Source organism: Betta splendens, chromosome 5, assembly GCF_900634795.4.
Source record: "Betta splendens chromosome 5, fBetSpl5.4, whole genome shotgun sequence".
Classification (NCBI taxonomy): Eukaryota; Metazoa; Chordata; class Actinopteri; order Anabantiformes; family Osphronemidae; genus Betta; species Betta splendens.
Window position 1 is genome coordinate 7,887,081 of NC_040885.2, and position 21,695 is coordinate 7,908,775.

The 21,695-nt window shown below is 44.4% G+C and overlaps 1 protein-coding gene across 4 annotated transcripts in view; it reads right to left on the minus strand.

Moving 5' to 3' along the window:
* Window positions 1-3,630: 3,630 nt before the first annotated feature.
* LOC114855057 (MICOS complex subunit mic25a-like) overlaps window positions 3,631-21,695 on the minus strand; it is a 36,400-nt gene continuing 18,335 nt past the window's right edge. For 2 of the 4 annotated variants that reach the window (XR_008694707.1, XR_008694708.1), the window contains 3 exons: window positions 14,853-14,988; window positions 7,699-7,820; window positions 3,631-4,194 (listed from right to left, as the gene is read on the minus strand). Coding sequence is in view for 2 of the 4 variants with exons in the window: in XM_029149786.3 (XP_029005619.1) it covers window positions 14,524-14,550; window positions 14,853-14,988 (163 nt within the window). In the remaining 2 variants the exon portion in view is untranslated. Of the gene's footprint in view, window positions 4,195-7,698; window positions 7,821-14,299; window positions 14,551-14,852; window positions 14,989-21,695 lie in introns of those variants that run through there. The other 2 variants (XM_029149787.3, XM_029149786.3) reach the window with 2 other exon arrangements.

The window sequence follows — 21,695 nt, forward strand, 5'->3', positions numbered from 1 at the left end:
GAGGGGAGAAGGAAAGATAAGGCCGGTGGCTTATGCTAGTTACTGGGGAAGGATTAAGTGATGTGCCACTTAGGGGTGTGTGTGTGTGTGTGTGCACAGGCCTTTCCCTCATTCATTCACTCATGCATGTGCTGAGAGGGGTTAAGGAGCTGCGTTGGCCTCTTAGCCAGTCTTATGCCATTCGGTGTCACGTTCTTTTTATCCACCAGTCTAACATAATAAGCAAAAAAGAAGGCCGCTATCTGCGATTATTCCTCTTTCCTCCACCTTCATCCCACCGTATCTCTCTCCGGCCCCTCATTCCACATGAAACGGTTCATCTCCTACAACCTTGACCTCTTCCCCTTCTCCGCTTTCCTTATTCTCTTAACTGACTTAATGGGTCTGTTCAGACCTTTCTTTCCTTTTGCCCCGGCTCCTCCAATGGTCTGTTTCTATTCCGGTGTTATCCGTGGCAGTGTAGGGTTCTTGAAGCGCTACCACCCACTGTCAAGAGTCTGGAGTTTCACACAAGACACTCAGGTCAGGTCTCCCGCTGTGTCAGGACCCTCTGGTTATCTCAAGACGCTCTTTAAAGTCCTGCCAGCCTTTGTATTCTTCCTCTGTGTGAGATGAAAGTGACGCTGCTTATCCTTTGGGGTCAAATGGAGAAAGGACACAAAATGCACATCAAGAATTTAATTATATGCCTTAATATGTACTTCATACGCACAGAACACCAAAGAATATTCCTCATTATTAGTGGTACCTAACTTTTGATTTGCCCACTTTTATCATATGAGTGTGAGGTGTGCCAATCTGTGGATTATACAGCAAATGATTAGGAGCAGGACAACGGGATGCATTGTAATGTATGTTTAATCAGAAATAAATAGTGTAAATAACTAAAAAAATAACTAAAATGTAGTAAAAAATACAGACAGGTTTTAAAAGACTGCTTCAATAAAAAACATAAAATATCTGCTGCCAGAAGAGAAACCTGGAAACCACCAGCACCCAAAGAGGCGCAGGTGGGATGAAGAAGCGAAGAGTTGAGACGAATGGATGATGGAAACATGTTTCTTATGTCACTGTGCTGCATGTAAGGTCGGATTCCTGCTTCCTGAGAAACCCCAAACACATCATCCCAACCAACAAGGGCCCAGTTTTGATTGGCTCCACCTGGACGCTGCAGACTGGTCCCCACACCGAACGCTAGCATCTCTGAGAGTAAGAGCACGGATCTGAACCACATGCCTGTAGCAGACGGAACTTCCTGAAGTTACACACAATGATGTCTATTGCGTCTCATCAGCCAAACGAAATATCAGTGCTGTATTCCAGATTGGTTCCATTGCAGCGTTGCTGCCGTTCGCTGTCAGACGCACAGTGCACTGAAAACAACACAACACTTACTGTACCCTCTCTCCTCTCCTCTTTCTCCCTACCCCCATGCTCAGGCTCCCCGCATCCAATTTCCTCGCTGATCTGCATGTGTTTATGTGTACGGTGGGTGGAGGCGGCGGTGGGGGGTCTAATTCAATTCACCAGCAGCCAGTTCCAGCTCACATTAACACAGTTTAATAAAAGACTATTCAATTAGCTAGAGAGCTGCACAAGTGTGCGCCGCGCGCAAAACAGAATAGCGACTGTCACTGATGAAGCCACACACTCCAATTAGGCTCACTGCTCGACTTCTCACATACGCAATGCCAAGTTGGCAGAGGGAGGAGAGAAGAAACGAGGCGCTGGAACCGGCACCGGGAGAGAAGAGTATAGGCAGCGTGTGGGAATGTGCAGGTTTAAGCATTTTGTAATACTGCATGTGGATTACAAGCGACTACCTCTGCTTGAATTGATCCCTAATAAGTCCTCACAAAGGCCGTCGGTCTGACGCCGCCTCTCGTTTGCCGACACGTCTATTCAGCAGGATGAGAAAGAAGAGCGGGCTCCTGGTGCTGAACAAAGGAGGCGGCGTGGAGCCGCTCAGACATCAGGCGTCGGATCTCACCCGTCAGAGAACGTCTTTCAAGTTTAACACCTGCACTTAAGCTCGTTGGGGAAAAAGCAAGACAATTATTGTATGTTGGCTGCATTGTGAGCATTATGGTACATTTCTGCTCTGTAACCCGCCGGAGCCAACTGGGCCCAGTAATTGTCAAGGACTGGAAATCAATCGCGGCGCATTGTGAGGCATGAGCAGCGTTCTTCTAACCTCTCACCATGCAGCTGTCTCTCCCAATCAAAGCCGGGCCAGTTACCACAGCAACCTCAATCCCATGTCTTTCACAGTAATAAGGCGGGAAAAGAAAAGGCACGGCGTCGAGGAGGTGTGCGGCTGAAATGGAGCTGGAAGAGACGCGAGGAGCGAGAAATACACCGGGTCCTGGGGAAATTCTTGGGAGAAAATATGAAAAAATGAAAGCGGGCGCTGCGAGCTTCAGCAATGACGCACGCTCTGTGATGAGTCTTATTGAGACTGGCTTCCTTAAAAAGACCAAACATCACCCCACCCTCCCTCAAGATTGTCTTTATCTCATTTCACCACCAAACCACATTCAAAACACCTCATAAAGCCCGCCGTGCCGTTTTCTCGCCCATTGTGCTCCGTTATCCGATATATTGGTGAAATATCCCTGATATTTCTGTAATACAGCCAATTTAATTAAAAGGGGGTGGTTTTCCAATAAAAGCCAAATGGCAGATAGCAGTGCTTGGGCTTTTCAGGAGCTTGTTTAATCAGAGAATTGCTGAATAGAAGAAGGCAATAACTGAGTGAATGGAGGCTGGTATTTGTAAAGAAATGTCAGCGAGAGAGGAGGGATATGAGAGTCACCGGCTCCAACCTCTAATATGGTGCTGGCTTTAATATAAGTAATGTGTGCATCACGTCTGTTGGGTTAGAGCGGCCTAATCCCTGGTGAGAGACTGCATTTTGTAGACTGACTGACACAAAACTGGACTGACTCGAATGGCACACACACGTGCACTGTGAAAATCCATTCCTTTATGATTTAATCAGTGTCAGTCTTTCATTTTATCAGATTTCTATAATAGGGCAAATGCAGTATGGATCGGCGTGTGGCACCGTGCATGTTACGGTCTGATCGATGCCACGGTGGCAAGTGGGAGTCAAACCGGGATCGATGGATCACTCCTCACAGCTGTTATTAACAAACAGGCCACTACATCCACATCGACTGCCACTTGTGAATGTAGATTTATATCCTGGAGCAAACACACGGCCGCATTAGAAGTCCATTAATATTTGGTGTGTGTCTACTGTGAAATATGTGCGAGATAACAAGCCCCTGCCATTCTGAGGTTGTCCAACCATGTCCGTAGGAGTGGAAATCTTGCACAACACACACACACACACACACACACACACACACACACACACACACAGGGCATTAGAGTGTGTGAGTGCAGAGCTGTGCTGTGTGCTGACCTTCAGGGTTATCTGGAAGGTTCCTCCACACCTTGCTGCTAGCACCAATCCCTGCCGTTACCATGGAAACGCAGCTAGAAGGGACAATATGGCCTGTCCGATGAGTTGCTCATGTGCACGCAAGCACTTTTTACGCGATGACATGTACGTACATGGGTTCGCCATAGGTGGAAGAAAAAAAAAACATGCACTGAGACAGATACATGTTAATATTTAATTCATATTCATCTGCCATGCATTCATTTAGTCCTTATTCCCCTTCTCGCTCTTGCTTAATGAAACTGCTCACAATCAAGCCCCTGGGTTTGAACAGCACTGTCAGAAGGGTGAACACAACCGCGTCGGCAGTAGAAGGATTATTAGCATGTCGTGACAAGACACTCCACACACACACACACACACACACACACACACACACACACACACACACACAAAGACACACCACCTGCAGTCTCATCACCACTGGATCACTGGGATTTATTTCAGTGACGGCAGCGGTGTGCCGGCGCAACTCGACAATAAATCAACACATCATGAATTCTGGAGTGACGAGTCAAGATAATACTCTCAAAAACCAAAGAGGACGGTGATTGGGAAAGAAGGGGGGGATTATTGGGTGATAGGAGCTAAATCAATGAATGGACGGAGGAAGGAGGGAATGGGAGGTGAGAAATGGATGCATGTGACGCGCTCTCTTCCTCCTTCTTTCTTTCCTTCCTTCTTCTGGTTCGCCGGGTTCCTCAGCCGTGATTGGTCAGCAAGCCCTGGAGAGAGAAAGGAGCAACGAGGGAGGGAGGGGGGCAGAAAAGAGAGATGCTGTCAAAGTCTGCTCCATATCACCAGATTTCATAGTCCAGCACAGCAGCCCATCGCTCACTGGAATCACCATCACCTCTAAATATCTCAGCACATACTGTACAGGAACCTGAACTTTCCTCCCATTTAATGAAGCCTCCTGCAGTAGAGTTACAGAGCAACAAGTGGAGTTTTGACCCCGTGTAGTTCTGTGCACTGTGCAACAGTATAGTCTTTCTTTTCTACTTCTGCACATTCACGCTGCTTTGCATCTATTTGGAAATGAGTGACGTCTTGCAGCCAGCAGCCCATCCACCCGGTGAGCTGCTCCTCTGGGGCGGAGAGTAAGTCTCATCTCGGCCACATGACGTTTGAAGCTCCTGACTCTTTTGACTTACTCCACTGGCACAACAGCGACATCCTGAGAATCCCAACTACACGCCGAGTCAGCGTACTCGTCTTGCTCCGTATATCGATGCAACTGCCGTGTGCTTTTCATCACAACTCTATACTGTTGCCATAGCACCAACACCACATGTTAAAGCCATAGCACAGACGACTGCAGCCCTCGCTAGTACAGGAAGGGAGGATGGGCTGGCAGCGCTAGAATGAGCCATGTTTAATTAAATCCTGCAGAGGGAAGTGGACGAGGTGGTTAGAATTGACAGAAACACCCCCCACTGGGTTAACGGTTTAGGTTACACAGCTTTAATATGATGTCTACACCAATAGTGACTTTCCTCATTGTGTCATGTTGAAGTCTGACCTATTTCTACGGCTTCGATGCTGATGGAGGAGCGTCTGCCTGCCTGCGTATTGCAAGTTCCACTTTCAAACACACAGTAGAAATGAAAGCACGGCGACGCGGGGCCCCGGGTTAGTGAAGCATTAGGTCGTGGTTGCCGGGCGGACTAGCCGGCATGCTAACCACCCCGGTGCTGGGCCGAGAGGCAGGTCTGCTGTTTACTCGCCAAGTGCATCCGAGGGCATCGCAGCCTGCGCCCGCTGAATTGGAGATGAGCGGCAAAGTGTGACGGGGGGATTCGGCTTTACTGTTCCGCTCACGTCCCGCCGCGCGTCTGCGCCTGTGCATGGAAATGCGCCGTTTGTGTCAAAGTGGCTCCATTTGTGTGCGTGGACGCTGATGCAGGCATTAACACGTGAGCGCGTGTGTTGGAGTGTGTGCGGCGGCGGAGGGCGGCGGTGTTGCCGCAGCGTGATGGGACATTATGCCTCATGCATAGTGCATGAAGCGTCCCTGAATTTCAAACTGACCCCCAGCACCTCCTACAGTACACGCGGTTCAATTCGGCGCCCCAGGTCCAAATTTGGACTGCTGCCATCCACACTTGGATAATTTAAGGACAGGAGAAGCGTTTCATGCCGGACACCTTGGGCGGAGAGGGCAGCCAAATATTCAAGCTCAAGGTCTGCTTTGAATTTAAGACGTACACACCCTTTGTTAGTTAAAGCTAATTCAACAGAACAGAGCTTGGTGACAAATCCAAGCTACGCAAAAGGCTGCAATGTAAACAGGTCCCATCACTACGAGACAGATCGGCGCATTTTATGGCACAGATTCTATCATGAGGTCATATGTAACCACAATGTATTTGCTATCTGTTGCTTTTTCAGTCTATTCAAATGGAAGGAAACTAACTCTGTTGGTGCAAAGTTGAACCAGTCACTTCGGGTCATTATCGCTGCCATTTGCCTGGCTGGAAAAGTGTAAAAGTGTTTGTTAAAGCTAATTTAACACACACACACACACACACACACACACACACACACACACACACACACACACACACACACACACACACACACACACACACACACACACACACACACACACACTTTCTTCCACCTGTCAGTTTTCATCCAATTAGTGTGTGGGAAGAATAGATGGTTGTGACGTGGGCTGGGAATCAACTTTGAGCAGCAACAGTGTACTCACACTGGATATGTTCAAACTCTCAGTCTAATGGGCAACACACAACAGACACATATCTGCACCACATATACATGTATACAACACACACACACACTATCTCATTCCTGGTTTCCCTGTGAAAAACAAAAATAATAGTCAAGTAGAAAATCCATAGCTGTCTGTGCTGCTCTGTGCTAACAGCACCAGGAAGACTGTCAGTCAGACGCTCGATGTGTCCGTGGCTGCTGCAGCTTCATCAACACATTCGCCCAGTTAATGATTACATGAGCATGAAGACAGGCAGACAGACAGGTAATCAGCCAGCGGAGGAGGCTTCAGTCAGGTGGTTGCTTACCTGAGCAGGGCCACCTAAACTGTTGAATAAAAGCTTTCAGCTGATTACTGTACATCATTGGCCCAATAATTTACAGTGCTGTTATTAATGCAGAGAGATGTGTGTGTAATGTTTCTGCTTTGTCATTTATGCCTGGAACTTTTGTCTTTTTTACCAAAATGATTGTTTCTTTAAATCTGTAAATCATTTATAGCTTACTTTATGTTAAGAAAGTGTTTTAAAGTATGCAAATATAAGGCGTAAAGGAGAGGTCACTGATGGTACGGTGGAGTTTACAGTGTGGAAGCCATGCCTAGCTGGATGCTGATGAGTGTTATATGATTTTTCTTTAAGAGAAGGGGGTGAGCAGGACTGTCAGAGGACTGAGGGAGGAAACAGCTAATCTTTATGGGCTCTGTGTCTTCATGGTGCGGTCGCCTTGGAGATGATGGATGTGGAAAAATGGTGGGATGAAAGGGAGCGACATAGAAAAACAAAAATATGGGAGTGTACGTGTGTAGGTCTTTTTCTCTTTGCTGTCAAAACAACGTGGAATTAAAATAAAATATTAAGGATTTAGACAAGGGTTCCCTCTTCTCTCTATGCTATAATGCAGCTGGGTCTGTCCATACTGTATATATTTATGGGCGTGTGTGTGTGTGTGCAGGACCAGACTTCTGCTGAATGGAGTGGCTCTGTTATCAGATTAGAGTTCGGAGGCAGGCCAAGGCTCACAGTGGGGCTCACCACCTGCTACTACTGATACATACACACACACACACACACGCACACACACACACACACACACACACACACACACACACACACACACACACACACACTACCTTTTCCCTTTCTATTTCAAGATACTAAAATCTGACATTTGTGTCCGTTTCTGCTTTCTCCCTCTCTCACACACACACACACACACGCACGCACGCACGCGCACGCACGCACGCACATACAGACACAAGTGATTGACAACAGTTCATCCACTCTGCCTCTTCCTTCCTACTGCCATTTGCTCCTCCCACCCACTGACAGAATCTCTCCACTTATATTTATTCATCCTCTTTCCATTCCATCATCCACACATTCCTACTGTATCTTTCTTTTCCAGTTTTCTATTAGCCATACCACACTGACAGACAGGCTTAAGCCTCTTTCTCCCACATTCTTCTGCCTTCCTTCAGTCTCCTTCCTTACCCCAGTTGACAGACACCTTCTATCCCTCCTCTTTCATCCTCGATACAAAGACTCATGCCTCATTTTTCCTCTTAGGAGGAAACAGCAGAATTCCTCTACTTCCCATCAGTCAGGTTCCTCACCTAGACAAAATGAACAGGTTTGAATATGGTGCCTTGGTCTTTATGTTGATATGTCCAGCAAACGCAGCAATAGCAGCATGAAAATGTCAGTCATTGCTGAAGTAAGTTGTTGGTATTAATGGGCAATGGACATCTAAACATCTTGTTTGGACTGAGAGGTTCTTAAGCTGCAGCCGCCGCTACGTTTAGAAAAAGAGCCTCCGTGAAAACGTCCCTGGGTTGAAAGTGTCTTGTGTGGAAAATGTCAACTACAGTGTTTTGAAGGAGGAGGAAATAGCTCTGCACAGATACACAAGATGCCCAGACGTACACATGCACGGATAGAGAACACGCACAGCACCACTGATGGAGGTGACATTCAGAGCGAGGAAGCAGCACTTACACGTAGCACGACCCATCTGCAAACCTACGCACTCTTATTTCCAGGAGATTTTCTAACACACTAAAACACATCCAACTAATTTATTTCTTTAAATCTGTTGAGAGACCATTATATAAATGGATATTAGGGAAACATTGCAAAATGCAGCCAGAGTTTAAAAAACAATGAAGAAAGGGGTTGACCGCAGTGATGAAGCTGCTCAGAACCAGCATCTAGTGCTCAAGGTTTAGAAATTCAGTTTTTTTGCTCATATTTAAGCTAAAGAAATATGGATCAGCTAAGACATATATGCATCTCCATTATGCTGACCTCCATCCATGATGGAGCATGCCAGCGAACAAACAAGTCTACGGGGAACGTACAGATGACAGACAAGCCAGTCTCCCCAGACAAACACTGAATAATTATAATTCACGAGCAGCGCCATGTGGATGCTGAGTGAGCGATGTTGCAGTGTTGTGAATTGTTTCTCCCACTGTTGATGTGCTGTGTCTGGGTGGGGCTTAGCGCCTCTAACCTCCCTCATTCATGGCTCTGCGTGCGCCCGCTTTGGCACCGTATTCTGCTTTCTCATCACCTGTTCTGCATACAACAGCTGGTTTCCCGGTCCCTACACAGGGCGAAGGGCTTCACAGCACTCCACTAAGACTGAATGATATCGCTGATGTGGACGGCGAGCACCAGCGCCATTCGCTCTGGACGACAGACGTAAATGTTGGACATCACATAGTCTAGATTCAAACAGATGCGAAGAAGGTCGGGATATTTTAGGACAATTGCTTAATCAGCGAACGTTTACTTCTAAATATCCACATTAGGTCCTGTCTCAGAGTGGTGTTGATTTAGGCTGCTTCATTTTTGTTGGCTGTGGTGTATCAGAAAGGTGTTTCAATTTTCCGTTCTCATTAGCATCCCCTCAGCCACCTACGGCACTAGGCCTCCCACCACCCTCCAATCCTGTTTTGTTTTTCCCCCCACTGAATTTCAAAAAGGTTACTGCACTTGTTAAGAGCCACAACCGGCTTTCTGATTATTTTTATAAATACCACCACATACCTGTGTACAAATCACCCCTAGTACATATTGTACTGTTAGAGCAGTGTTCCATAAGCCTGAGCAATCAAGGCAGACGGAAGAGTGGCACTTACGCAGGCGTCTCAGCCCGGCACACGCTAACGTCGGGGGAGATAAATACTGTGTTCAGAGGACCAGCTGCGGGATCAAGTGGGTTAAGTACACTATGTAGGATACAGTGGTAAGTGTTGCTCTGATGCTGCTGGCCCCTGCTGATGGCATTGGCCGTGAAGTGCCTCAGACGCGGGCGGGTGGCGGCGACACAGGTACCGTTAGCGCTGGTTTGAGAAGGGTTTGTTATTGGATGTGAGTTTGAGGATGGAGGCTGTGCGAGCGAGCACAGATGTGGAGAGGAAAAGGCCGGACTCGCAAAGCGTTCGCAAACCTACGAACCAAGACCCAAACACGCACAGGGTTTAAATGATAATGAGCATATGGCGACAATAGCTAAAGGTAAGAGACCGGCTAACGTCCCACCAAGGGGACCGGACCCACAAGGCCCCTGGTGAGCTGACATTTACTCTACCTCTCAAACACACTAGGATCCATATGCATGACAATTGCCAAAGACCTGACACACTGACAGGAGAGGGACACGGGGGTGGAAGTAGAAGAAAACTTCCCAAGTAAATGTTTATTCAGGTTGACCTACACTACATTCAAAAGTACCCAGTTAAAATGTAAGCTCTTAACTCACAACATCTGACTCAAAGAGGATTGGATTTTGTGCTGCAGTAATGCCTAATGTGAACTAATGGGACTGATTCCTCACAACCTGTGATTATGATTTCAAACAGAGAAACTACATTTCATTCTACATCATCTTCAGGCGATATAATACTTCATGCTCATTTGGAATGGACCTAGTCTTGCAGTACTATCATCAGATAAAGACATAGCAATAAATTATTGAAATTTTTAAAACGTAGCACACATTTTGTCCAATGTACCATGTTCTGAAATAGTCAATAGAACATAAATTATATCTACACAACCTATCAGTAAAATATGCAACAGAATTAAACCGAATGAGGCAAACGCTCCCGATTCTCGGTGTGGGGTGTTGGTTTGGCTCACAGACGATGCCATAGCTCAGATAATACTTTAGGTTCTGCTTTTGGTCTCAACCACAAAACTAAATGTAAGAGGGTTGGGTAGAGGGCAGAATGATAAAGCATAAAAAGAACTTCTGAGAGTCATATAAGCAAGGCTGTGCCAGTGTAGATAGGGGGTTGGATGGATTTCAAGTAGAAGACCGAAAAAGTGAGACAGTTATGTTCAGAACAAGACAGAGGCGGCGAAAGGACAGATAAGCAGGTTGCTGTTTTCACTGGCAGATAACTGGCAACCACAGACAGCAGCGACGGATGTACTGTACCACGGACTCGCCACCTCCTGGAAGGTCACACGGGTCAGCGGTTCTGAAAGTCACAGGAGTTATTTATTTTTTACTTAAAAATGAGTTGCAGGCTGCTGCAGCTGGGTAGCTTTTAATTTGTTGTTCAGGCACCTTGCTCTTAAAGATCAACTTAAAAGCCGTAAACAGGAAGAACATGAAGAAATAATTTAAACAGAAAGTTATTTTGCCAACTTCACACTGGAAGAAGTTGGCAAAATTACCAATCAAGTGGTCACTTCCTCATCATGACTTCACTTTTAAAAAGCATAAACATCCTCAAAGACAGGAGTATTCAGCCTGCTCAGATTGAGCCAAAGGCATCGTTGTCACAGGACAACACGTCTTTCACAGCAGGTGAGAACGCAGAAATTAATGGTCTGGGAGAAAACTATCAGGGACAGTTTAAAGTGCTCACTGATGTCTCTGGGTCGTTGAGTGGAGCAGATTTTACACAGAATGTCAAATATGATCAATCACAAACTTTGGCAACAAGTACCTACAAGGGATCTGTCTCCCACAAAGATTTTCATTTACTGTAGTGAATCTACTACAATTACACACAGTGAAATAGGCTCTTAGTTGTTTGATTTAAAATCCAGGAAGTCGGAAGAACAACACCAACAAGTACCTTTCCAAATACTTTGTCTGTATTAGAACTGTATTCCAGGAGTCTGTGAACCATAAGGTCTCAATTTTGGATAAAGATTAATTTTAGAAGTAAAAGGCGGCATTTTCCACTTAATCACAGACAAGAATGCATCTGCTTGCGAAAATCCTTCCTATTCAAGGACATACAGATAACAAAAGATAAAAAACACAGACCTTTTAAGCTGTCAGGAGGTTTTTGCCAGGCTAAAAGCTTTGCTGACTGTTGAATAGCCATGTTATTATTGCACAAAGCAGAAAAATAACTGTATTCAAGGGTTGTTAAGTCGTTTCTGACTCACTAGTCATTTTATCTGCTCATGAGCAGCAAACTTATTTTTCTTGTTCGTTTAAACAAAAGTGACCCCTTTCACTCTGCAGAAGGAGGGAATATAATTACATGTTGGTGTATTGCTGCTTTTCTTCAGTGCAGCAGGGAAAATAATAATAATTAAAAGGCCGTAATAGTATTTCAGCACATACTGTTATGTAACATTATACTATATTAAGAGTATGTAATGACATTAAAAATGATTTTGACGCTATAAAAAAACTTAGCGTTACATACTCAGACATTTAGTGCCTGCTTTACCAAAGGTATGTGAGCTATCGACTGATTTAATTACACTAAGAGGCTACAATGCCAGGAAAAGCGACTTGAAAGCATTCATGCAAGTTTTATGTTACTGTACAAAATTAACAAAAGTTAATTGTTGTTTGTTTTTAAGCAATGCATTAAAATGACACCTACTGTTTTACTTTGGGAACAAGCTCACAGATGCCCCTTCAGAAAAAGAGAAGGTAAAATCTCCATTATTACCAGTCATAAAACTCCATCTCTGCTGAAGTCTATGAAACCTTCCATTCCATAATGAAATATGATCCAGTGGCGTCTCACTCGTCCACATCAGGGCTCCTTGCTGCGTCCTTTTGACCCTTTACCACCTGCAGCAATACTGAAACTTTTCCTCGTTACGCTTCCTGCCAAGCTGCTGGCTCTGTCAAAAACACTTAGAGACACACAGCCTGGACAGCTGCCTGTGTGTCCAGAGGGGTCTTCCACCAGCCCACTCAGTGCTTTTCATTAAGATCCAGTGGCAGCTCTACTCTTCTCCAAACACGGTCTCACTTTCCAATAATATATATTTAAGATGTATATCACGTTTTTACAAATTTTAAGTGTAGGTGTAAAAAGGCACTTTTCAGACTGAGACGCTGTTCGCCCCTCAGGACACAAGCAGTAAAGTAGCAAAGTCGCACAGTGTGTTACAACGTCAACCTTCTTCTGCTTTTGCTTATTATTTGTTTGCATTTCAAAGTAAATCCGATGACAAATTAATTAATAGGGTTTTGTTTGCAACATGTCTATGGCAGAATGTAAAATTCATCAAAAAGCTTTGTGATACAGAAAAGTGTAAGTCACAATGAATTTGATAAAACTACATCAGAATATTCAAATCAGTTCAGTTCAATAACAGATTCCGCAGGTTTTCTTAAGTATGCATGCATGAAAGGTATGGGTCATTTAGAAATGTGAGGGAGAGCGACATTTAAAGCAGATGTAGCTGAGAGCTATCAGAAAATCACAATGTTAATCTGTTAAAGTGTTTAATGAAGGGTGATGGAGGGGTCGTTTTTAGAGAGCTGGACAACGGGAACCGGAGGACTTAACATTCACCGGTGACAACGTCGTGTAAGACGGATGGAGGAGAGACGAGATGATGTGCAAGATGGCTGGATAAGAGCAAAAGACAGAAGGAGAGTTGTGTTGAACGTGCGAGTTTCTACATTTACACGCCCGTATCTAAAATCTAGGAACATTTTTACGCCTCTTTAAATTTCAGCTTAGGACAGAGCTCCTCAGAAGTCTTAAAGGTCAACGTGAAAATCCCACCGCCTTCAAAAGAGTGGTGTAGGTCACTGTTGAAAAACAAGATCTAATCTTGGCTAGATTATCCCACTAAAGAAAGGTTAAACATAAAAAAATAAATGCAATAAGATGAATTGACTTCTCCACTCATGGGAGAATACTTTTAGAAATGTGGAAACTATGTTCAACATACTGAGTACAGCTGTGTAAGTTTAGCTAAATTATTATTATTATTATTATTATTATTATTATTATTATTATTATTATTATTATTATAGAAACTTCACTGATCCCAGCAATGCAGGAATTTATCTCCTCATGTAATCCATCCACTGGGGTAGCAGTGGGCATCCATGGTGCAGCGACCAGGGAGCTAATCTAAAGTGTCTTGCTCAAGGACACACCTGGTACTAGAGGCGGTGATTGAAGCAGGGACCTTCTACTTCCTAGGCTGATGCTCTACTTACTGAGCTACCAGGCCAATAAATAAATAAATAAAGTATGGATAAAACTAAATCTAGACTCTGTAGAGTCTACCTTCTTCCACCAAGGTGGGAAAAACCTAAATTACTCCTCAGGTGTCAGTGCAGGTCTAGTTGTGGTTATAAAACTCTAACTCTCAATCAACAATAATGTCTACAAGTGCTAGAATAACAGCTTATATTATATTACTTTGCACACTTTTAAAAAAACAAAACAATAAACACTCCCAATATGAATTTTTAAAAACACATGCCCAGAAAAATAAAAATAAATAACGCGCTCTGCGTACAGGCACGCAATTTTTCCCCCAACGAGTGCCATCCCACTGGCAAATGGATCTTTTGAACCAGTTTAAAAAGACTGATTGCTTTTATTGTGAGCCTTTGCCTTGCTTTTATCGACCGCTTAAACCGCCAAAATCACCAATTGTTGTTTTGTGCCTTTTATCTACTTTGGAGCCATATCAGTACGTTTTGTCATGATAATAATGTGCAAATTGCCCCATTCATTATTGTTTTTTGATGGAGAAATTGGGTAAAATAAGCACTTTGTAGATAAGCGTAGGGTCTGAACACTATTTGCGAAAGCATCAGCAGAAAGCAGAATACATTTCAAAGTGCTGAATGCCAAAACTGATTTTAATACACTAATAACAGTGTAATCATCCTATCAGAAAGTGCCAAAACACAGTGTACGCCTGGTGACTTTTAAATCCGCTCAATAAGCATGTCTCATTGATTTAGCCTCCTACACACAGATTAGGATTCTCAAAAGGTAGCAGATTTAGCATCAGGACTGAAACCTTTTTGTTCCACTGCCAGTGTCACTGTCAAGCTCCTCACAGGTCCGACTAATTAAATGCTCTATGTTGGTCTTTCTATAAAAAAAAAAAAGAAATCAAGCAAATTAGAAAAACTTATCTTTAAAAGGAAAGGAGGCTGCTCCATGCACTTTGGCCGAGTGCGTCACTCAGAGAATGGAGCGTTAACAACCAATACAAATGGAATATTGAGCGTAGAGAAGCACGGGTCGACTAGTTGCTCACAAACATTCGAACTGTGCGTGTGTTACTTGGCGGTGATACACCCACGTGAACACGAATTCACCCAAACATCGACTCCCAAAACGTGTTTTCTTGCTCCCGCGCTCCCACACACGGAGCGTGCAGCCTCTGCCTACCTTCTTGGCCTGCTGGACACAGGTCATGTACTGCCTGGCCAGGCTGGAGCAGTGCAGCGTCTGCTGTGGATTCTCTCTGTAGCACTGGAGCACTTTGGCCTGCAGCTCGGCGCACACGGGCCCAGTGTGCCGGGGCCTGGACACGGGAGAGATCGCAGGGTCAGCGTGACGACAACACGGCACTGCCAGCAGACAATACGCATCAATTATTCCCCGCTGCAAACATGGTTTTTAGCTTGAGCTATATTTTTTATATTTTGAGAGTAATGTACAACAGTTTAACATGTATAAAAACTGATCTGCTGGAACAGACATTTTTACATATACATCAAGCTGTGAAAATGTTTTATCCAAAATAAATGTTTTCAACTGTACATTGTTAACCTACACAATGTGAACTGACATTAGAAAACACAGACTGCCAGCCTGTCCTGCTCCAAGAGACAATGAAATAACCATCACAGCCACACTGAAACTTTAACAAAATGGACAGAACTGGTTGCATTACAACAAGTTACAAGGACAAGGTACACTGAGATTTTTTAATGGAGCCTTTGTAGCTAGCTGTAAATGAAACTGCTCTAACATATTTTTGTGTGTCATTAAATCTTGAGACAGTTTCAGGTTTGTTTTAGTTGCAGGAGCTGGGAAAGCCGAGATAGTTCTGAAGGCTTCAAGTGCAGCCTGTGGAGAGAGATGAATTATGCAGAGACAAAGCAGCTTAGGAGTCAAAGTCAAACTTTCGCTTTTCTTTTTGTCTCACACACACACACACACACGCACACACACACAGACACACAGGTATTGCATGCTTGTGATTGTGTGTGTGTGTGTGTGTGTGTGTGTGTGTGTGTGTGTATGCTAATCCTACATGAGAGTAATCCTTGAGTGCTCTGCTGCTCCTGGTAATTTACCTGCTGTTATGATAGAGGCTCTAACTAGCATGTGGTCACGTACATGCAAATATACAGTACACACACACACACACACACACACACACACACACACACACACACACACACACACACACACACACACACACACACACACACACACACACACACACACACACACACCATTTCCAGTGCCTGGTCATACAATAACTCTCACTACACATGAAAAATTATGCAACAAAACAAATACAACTTACAGTCTGTTTACAGTCATCTATTTTATTACAAAACCTTACCATATAGAGTTTCTCCAACTGTCATATGAACCAAGCATTTAAGAGCCAACATTGTGAGTAACGTAAAGATCACATTATTATAGGAAGTAATTAGGGGCTGCATCTAGAAAAGAGCAGAAAAGAGAGTGACTGTGACCAAAGTAGGAAAGAGAAAATAAAAGAGGAGGTGAAAGAGTTTGTGTTGAATTTTATAATGAGATGCAGAGCTCAATATCACATGTTGCAATAGCACACACACACACACACACACACACACACACACACACACACACACACACACACACACACACACACACACACACACACACACACACACACACACACACACACACACACACACACACACACACACACACACACACACACACACACACCCCTTATGCCATTCTCCCAAACAATTACAGAATCATCCTTCACATGTGAATGAGCTCAGTGGTCCTTGCTTTCTCTGACAAACGCACACAATGCATTTTGGAATTGGTGCGCACGCATCTGTGAACCCTGCCTTGCACCGCGCGCGTGTGTGGGCCCGAGATAAACTGCACAGGCAGAGGACTGTGGGAGAAAAATGTCCCCGCGCCGCCGCCGCAGCGTGTGTTTTGTGTAGACCCGACGCGAGCGTCTGTGTGCGCAGCAGAGGGTGGAGCGACGAGAATAAATGAAGCACCGGCAGAAGGAATATTCACGGAACGAGAAGTGATCGCGACCTGCGAGAGGAAACGGGACAGTGACATATTGGGTGATAAATGACCCACGCAGTTCCCCCGGACAATCGGTATCGCACGGAACCAGTCACAATCAGAATGGTACCTGGTCCACATGTGGCGCTGCTCAATTCAGTTCAGCGTGGCAGTTTAATATCAGCGCTGTTTGTGCAATGTTGGCTTGGGTAATAATTAACAGGCTTAAAAAGCACTTTGAAGCGAATGTCTGCAGTGATTTTATGTCCACAGAAGGTGGCTTCACACACACACACACACACACACACACACACACACACACACACACACACACACACACACACACACACACAAAATGATTTTGTTTTGTTAGTCAGTCTAAAATCTGCTGGGGAGAGTTTCAGTCACATGATTAAAATTGCACGAGTGCTTGATGTTTGACTTTGTAGTGTGACAGCTGGCTGGAATTACTCCCCAGGAGCAGGAGATAAAAGCAACAATAGCCCCGAGGTATTAATCCGAGCCGGGAAATAAAGAATAAACTCATTCTTTTCTGCGTTCAACAAGAGAAACCTTCTGATAGGAGCGTTTTAATAATGGAATCTGAAGCAGAAAATTGCCTCTGCTAATCTGCACCAACTGCCTCGTTTGACTTAAATTAAAGGTGAGCTCTTATTAGAAAAACATTAGCCGCCCCAGCTAGTCTGATAGCCAACGTTCACACAAAAAAACAACGCTCCAATCGCTTTGTGGTTGTGACGTTTATGCATAAACAAATGCAGAGTTTGGGGGGAGATTAGGTTCAAATCGTTAAAGTTTCTCATTATTTTTCTTGTCTCACCTTGCCAGTGTGTGGTTTTCATGAAGAGCGCTCCAGTTCTGTGCTACTGCGAAGCATGACGCTGGGGAATAAAGCAATAAGGAGAAAAGGAAGGATCACGAAGGCGTAGCATTTTATTATTCTCCGTGTGTACAAGCTGGGGTTTATTTGTGTCGGTGTGTGTGCGTGTGCGCGTGTGGTGTACGAACGGTTATTAATGTATGATGACAAGGATTCGGGTTCCTTTAAAACGTCGTCATGCCATCGTACTTTTGGTTTTCAATATTACAGTGTGGAGAGAACGAGGAGAGAGGATCAAAATGTCGAGGCTGAGGAGAGATCAAAAAGAATGACACAATGCATGTTGCATTATTAGAGGTTTTGTGAAGCGCTTATGATGCTGCCAGAGGTTAACGTTGCGAGTCACCAGGCAGAAATATTACATTTTAGAATAATGACACATAAGAACTAGATATTAAATCATAAAGCTGATGAAGACCTCTCTGAGGACTCTGGCAGCCACAATAATCACAGATTCCACATTTGGGCAAGTTGCTGTTTGCAGCAGACTAATGTGAAAAATCGCGTAAGAAGGAAGGGACCCCTGAAAACTTTGTGTAATCTTAACTCCACAAAACATTTAAAAGTCTGGTGTCTCAAAGGGAACAGCCGTCAAAAGCAGCTACAATCCGCGGACTGAAGACCGACAGAGCTCAGCTCGTATCTTTAGACTCCGACAGCTGAAATGCTGAAGGGAGATAGTGACGTGGGAGAACAATTCGCACCCCGTGAGCCTGATCCCCACCAAACCCGCTTGTTAGGATACAGAGCGAGCGATGCAGGAGGATAAGGGGAGCGTTTCATTAAAACAGGTGACGCGCAAGGACGCGATAAGGGTCGCGCGTGCGCATGTTTGTGTTTGCCATGTCGCCGCTGATAACTTCTCAATGAGGAGAACTTGTGGTTGGACCCTAGCTGCGAGTGATGCAGGGTGAGGTGCGCCCCTTCGAGCGGCTCCTTGATATCACCTTCTGCTGCCACCTTTTTACTATCACCCATTTCATTTCCACGTTTGTGTCATCTAATTGAAAAGGTCTTCTCTTTTTAGAACTTCTCTTTTTTGTTTTTGTCTTGATTGGACTCCTTACGCAAGGGGGTACTTGACCAGAACAGAGGCAATGGATGTGCTGTGATGTCACATTCTGCCGTCTGAATTGTTCAAGCTGTACTGGTGTAAAACCCAGACCTTAACGGGGGGGGGGCATCCCTGCCTCCCCTGCGCTGCTTTAGCAATAGAACATAATGTATTAGGAATATTAGCCAATGCATCGTCATGCTGTTCAGGACGGTGCCTGCTGTCTGCTCAGAGACAGCTCCTATCAGCTCCCACCATACTGCACCCCTTAACAGGATGAGCCGGTTGCATGGATGGGTGAACAGATACAGATGAGCTCTGTTGTGACTTTCTCACCCGTTTAACTCCCATAAAGCAGTAAAAGTGAGCCGCCAGTGATTGGCATCTTTTTTTCAACTCCATGTAGAGACACAGGAGCAGCACGTGTCTTAATGGTTCATCTTTGTTAGACCACAGAGCAGACAGGTGCTGTCTCCAGTAATGACTAGCAGTGTGCTGAGGAGGACACAGAGATCCTTACAGTAAGCTACCTGTCTGTTTCACTAATTGGACACACTACCCCCACACAGCCATGAAGTAGATCTAACAAATCCACACGATAGTTGGCTTTTAACCACAAACTGTCAGCAGTTATTTCATGGTGAATCCTCACATAGGCGTCAACCGGAGCTACACTTAGGTTCCATCTTTGCAAACACTTTGAAAGTAACAAGGTTTCTTTAAGAGGATTAATGGATTGTTAGATCTTAAGGTAAGCTCAGCTGCGATGTTGAGGGTCTCTTAGGTGAGGTATTTTTGGGGAACGCGAGTAGTCTCATACCCTGAGGCAAGGCTAATGGATGAACTCCTTTGAAATACCCCATGTAGCTGGGCGAGGCAAGTAGCAAATGGCACTGGATAACATTTTACCACTCACTATGTCTCCGCGCGAGGATACGACTTTAGACAGTTTGACCTGTCCAGAGTAGAAGAAGGAGGCAGCATCCCAGAGGATTTCAGTCTTGTTGCCCTGCTATAAAAAATTAAAAAAAGAGTAACATATGGTTTAAACTTTGTCCTGGGAAAAGGTGGCTACATACTAACAACATTAAGAATAAGAAAACCTTTAATAGTCCCGCAGTGGGGAAATTACTTCTCACAACAGCAGTTCAGATGAACGAGAATACAGGTACAGAACAGAACAGTTTGTGTTGGCACAGTACAAAGCGGTACAGTACAGTTAGAGTGAGTATGAGGTCATTGCAGGGTTATTGCACAGTAATGGGTATAAGATTTGTGCCGGTAACAATATACATGATTGTTCACAGATTTACACAAATTCTGTGCAGAGCAGGTTGCTATATAAACCACTGATGCAGTGGGTGAATGACTGTAGTGGGACGTGGTCAACAGTTCTGATTGTACAGTCTGACAGCAGCAGGTAGGAAGGATCTACGATATCTCTCCTTCACACAGCGAGGGTGGATCAGTCTGCTACTGAAGCTGCTCCAGAGCAGACAGTGAGTCCTCCAGTGGGTGAGAGACCTGGTCCATGATGGATGTCAGTTTAGCCAGGACCCTTCTCTCACCCACCTCCTGCACCGTGTCCAGAGTGCAGCCCAGGACAGAGCTGGACTAACATTAGAGCAGAATCCCTTAGAAAATTCTGTATCCATTTGTGATCGTAATCCATCCACGTTGACATTTTTGGTGTTCAGTAGTTCAACATGGTTCTGTGGCTTTAACTTCATTCAGACATGCACGTAGAGGTCACATGAATCTGTCACATGAAACAGGCAAAGGACAAAAAATCCAAACTGCTAACCAAACAATTAACATTCCTTAGCTATATTTTCTTTGAATAGAAAAAAAAAAAGGCAGACAAAATGAAAGGGGAGGGACGTAAATGTTTTATATACAGAAAGAGTGAATCAGAAACTGTATTAGGGCCATGCTGAAGCCACCTTACATGCTGGATTGTGCTCCAGCCCTCCCCCCTTTCTCCAGCAGTGAGTAAATAGAATAATTACTGGGTGGTCAGTGTAGTGTGAAATGACAGTGTGACCACGGCACAATGAAACGCTGCCCAAATGCTGACAGAACATGACAAGCACATGGCTGCCTGAATACAAAAGTGTGCCTGTATGTGCCTCAGAGATAGAAAGAGAAAAGACAGGGAAAGTTTGTGGCTGCCCGAGTGTGTGTGTGTGTGTGTGTGTGTGTGTGTGTGTGTGTGTGTGTGTGTGTGTGTGTGTGTGTGTGTGTGTGTGTGTGTGTGTGTGTGTGTGTGTTGACACACATTGAGGCACGGTAAAATGGATTTCCAGTAAACTCATGCTGAACTGATCTTCTAACCTCTTCTATGCAGCTACGGACAATAGCAAATCCGTGCTAATGTAATCATGTGGTCTAACTTTGGGGCTCGAATTAAATGCTGTTGAATTCAATGCAGGTGAATGAGGACGGCAGTGTTGTGGGTGAGGTCACTGCTCATCAGTGCAGAGCCAGTAAGAAAATGCTGGATTTTTCTTTTTCACACATTGTACTGTACAAACCCACTAAAAGGACTACCTAATAATAATAATAGCATTTTTATGTTCAGTGTATTACATTTAGCTTTTACTATAGGTCATGTGTCATGTTATTTTACATGCTTGCCATTACATAGTGCTGCAACTTAATTAACTAAGAATAATAGGTCACAGTTCAAACACAAAAAAACTATCATTGTGTTGGATGTTTATCATATTAAGCTGATTTATATAGATTTATTTAATTTTTTTAATTCATAAACACATTACATTTCTCCATGGAGGCTCCCTAATTTTCCACTGTTGTTCATGCAGTAGAGGTAGAACAGGGTGCTCTTATGCTGTAATTTTTACAGGTTTCACTAACTGGAGATTAGTTAGTGGAGATCTGGATAAGCGGAAGGAAAATGGCTGGATGCATAGAGATCAGATTGTTAATAGTGCACAGCCAGAGATAAGAGCAAGGCTAGAAAAGCATGGTTTTTATGTGTTAATGAAATCCAAAAGGT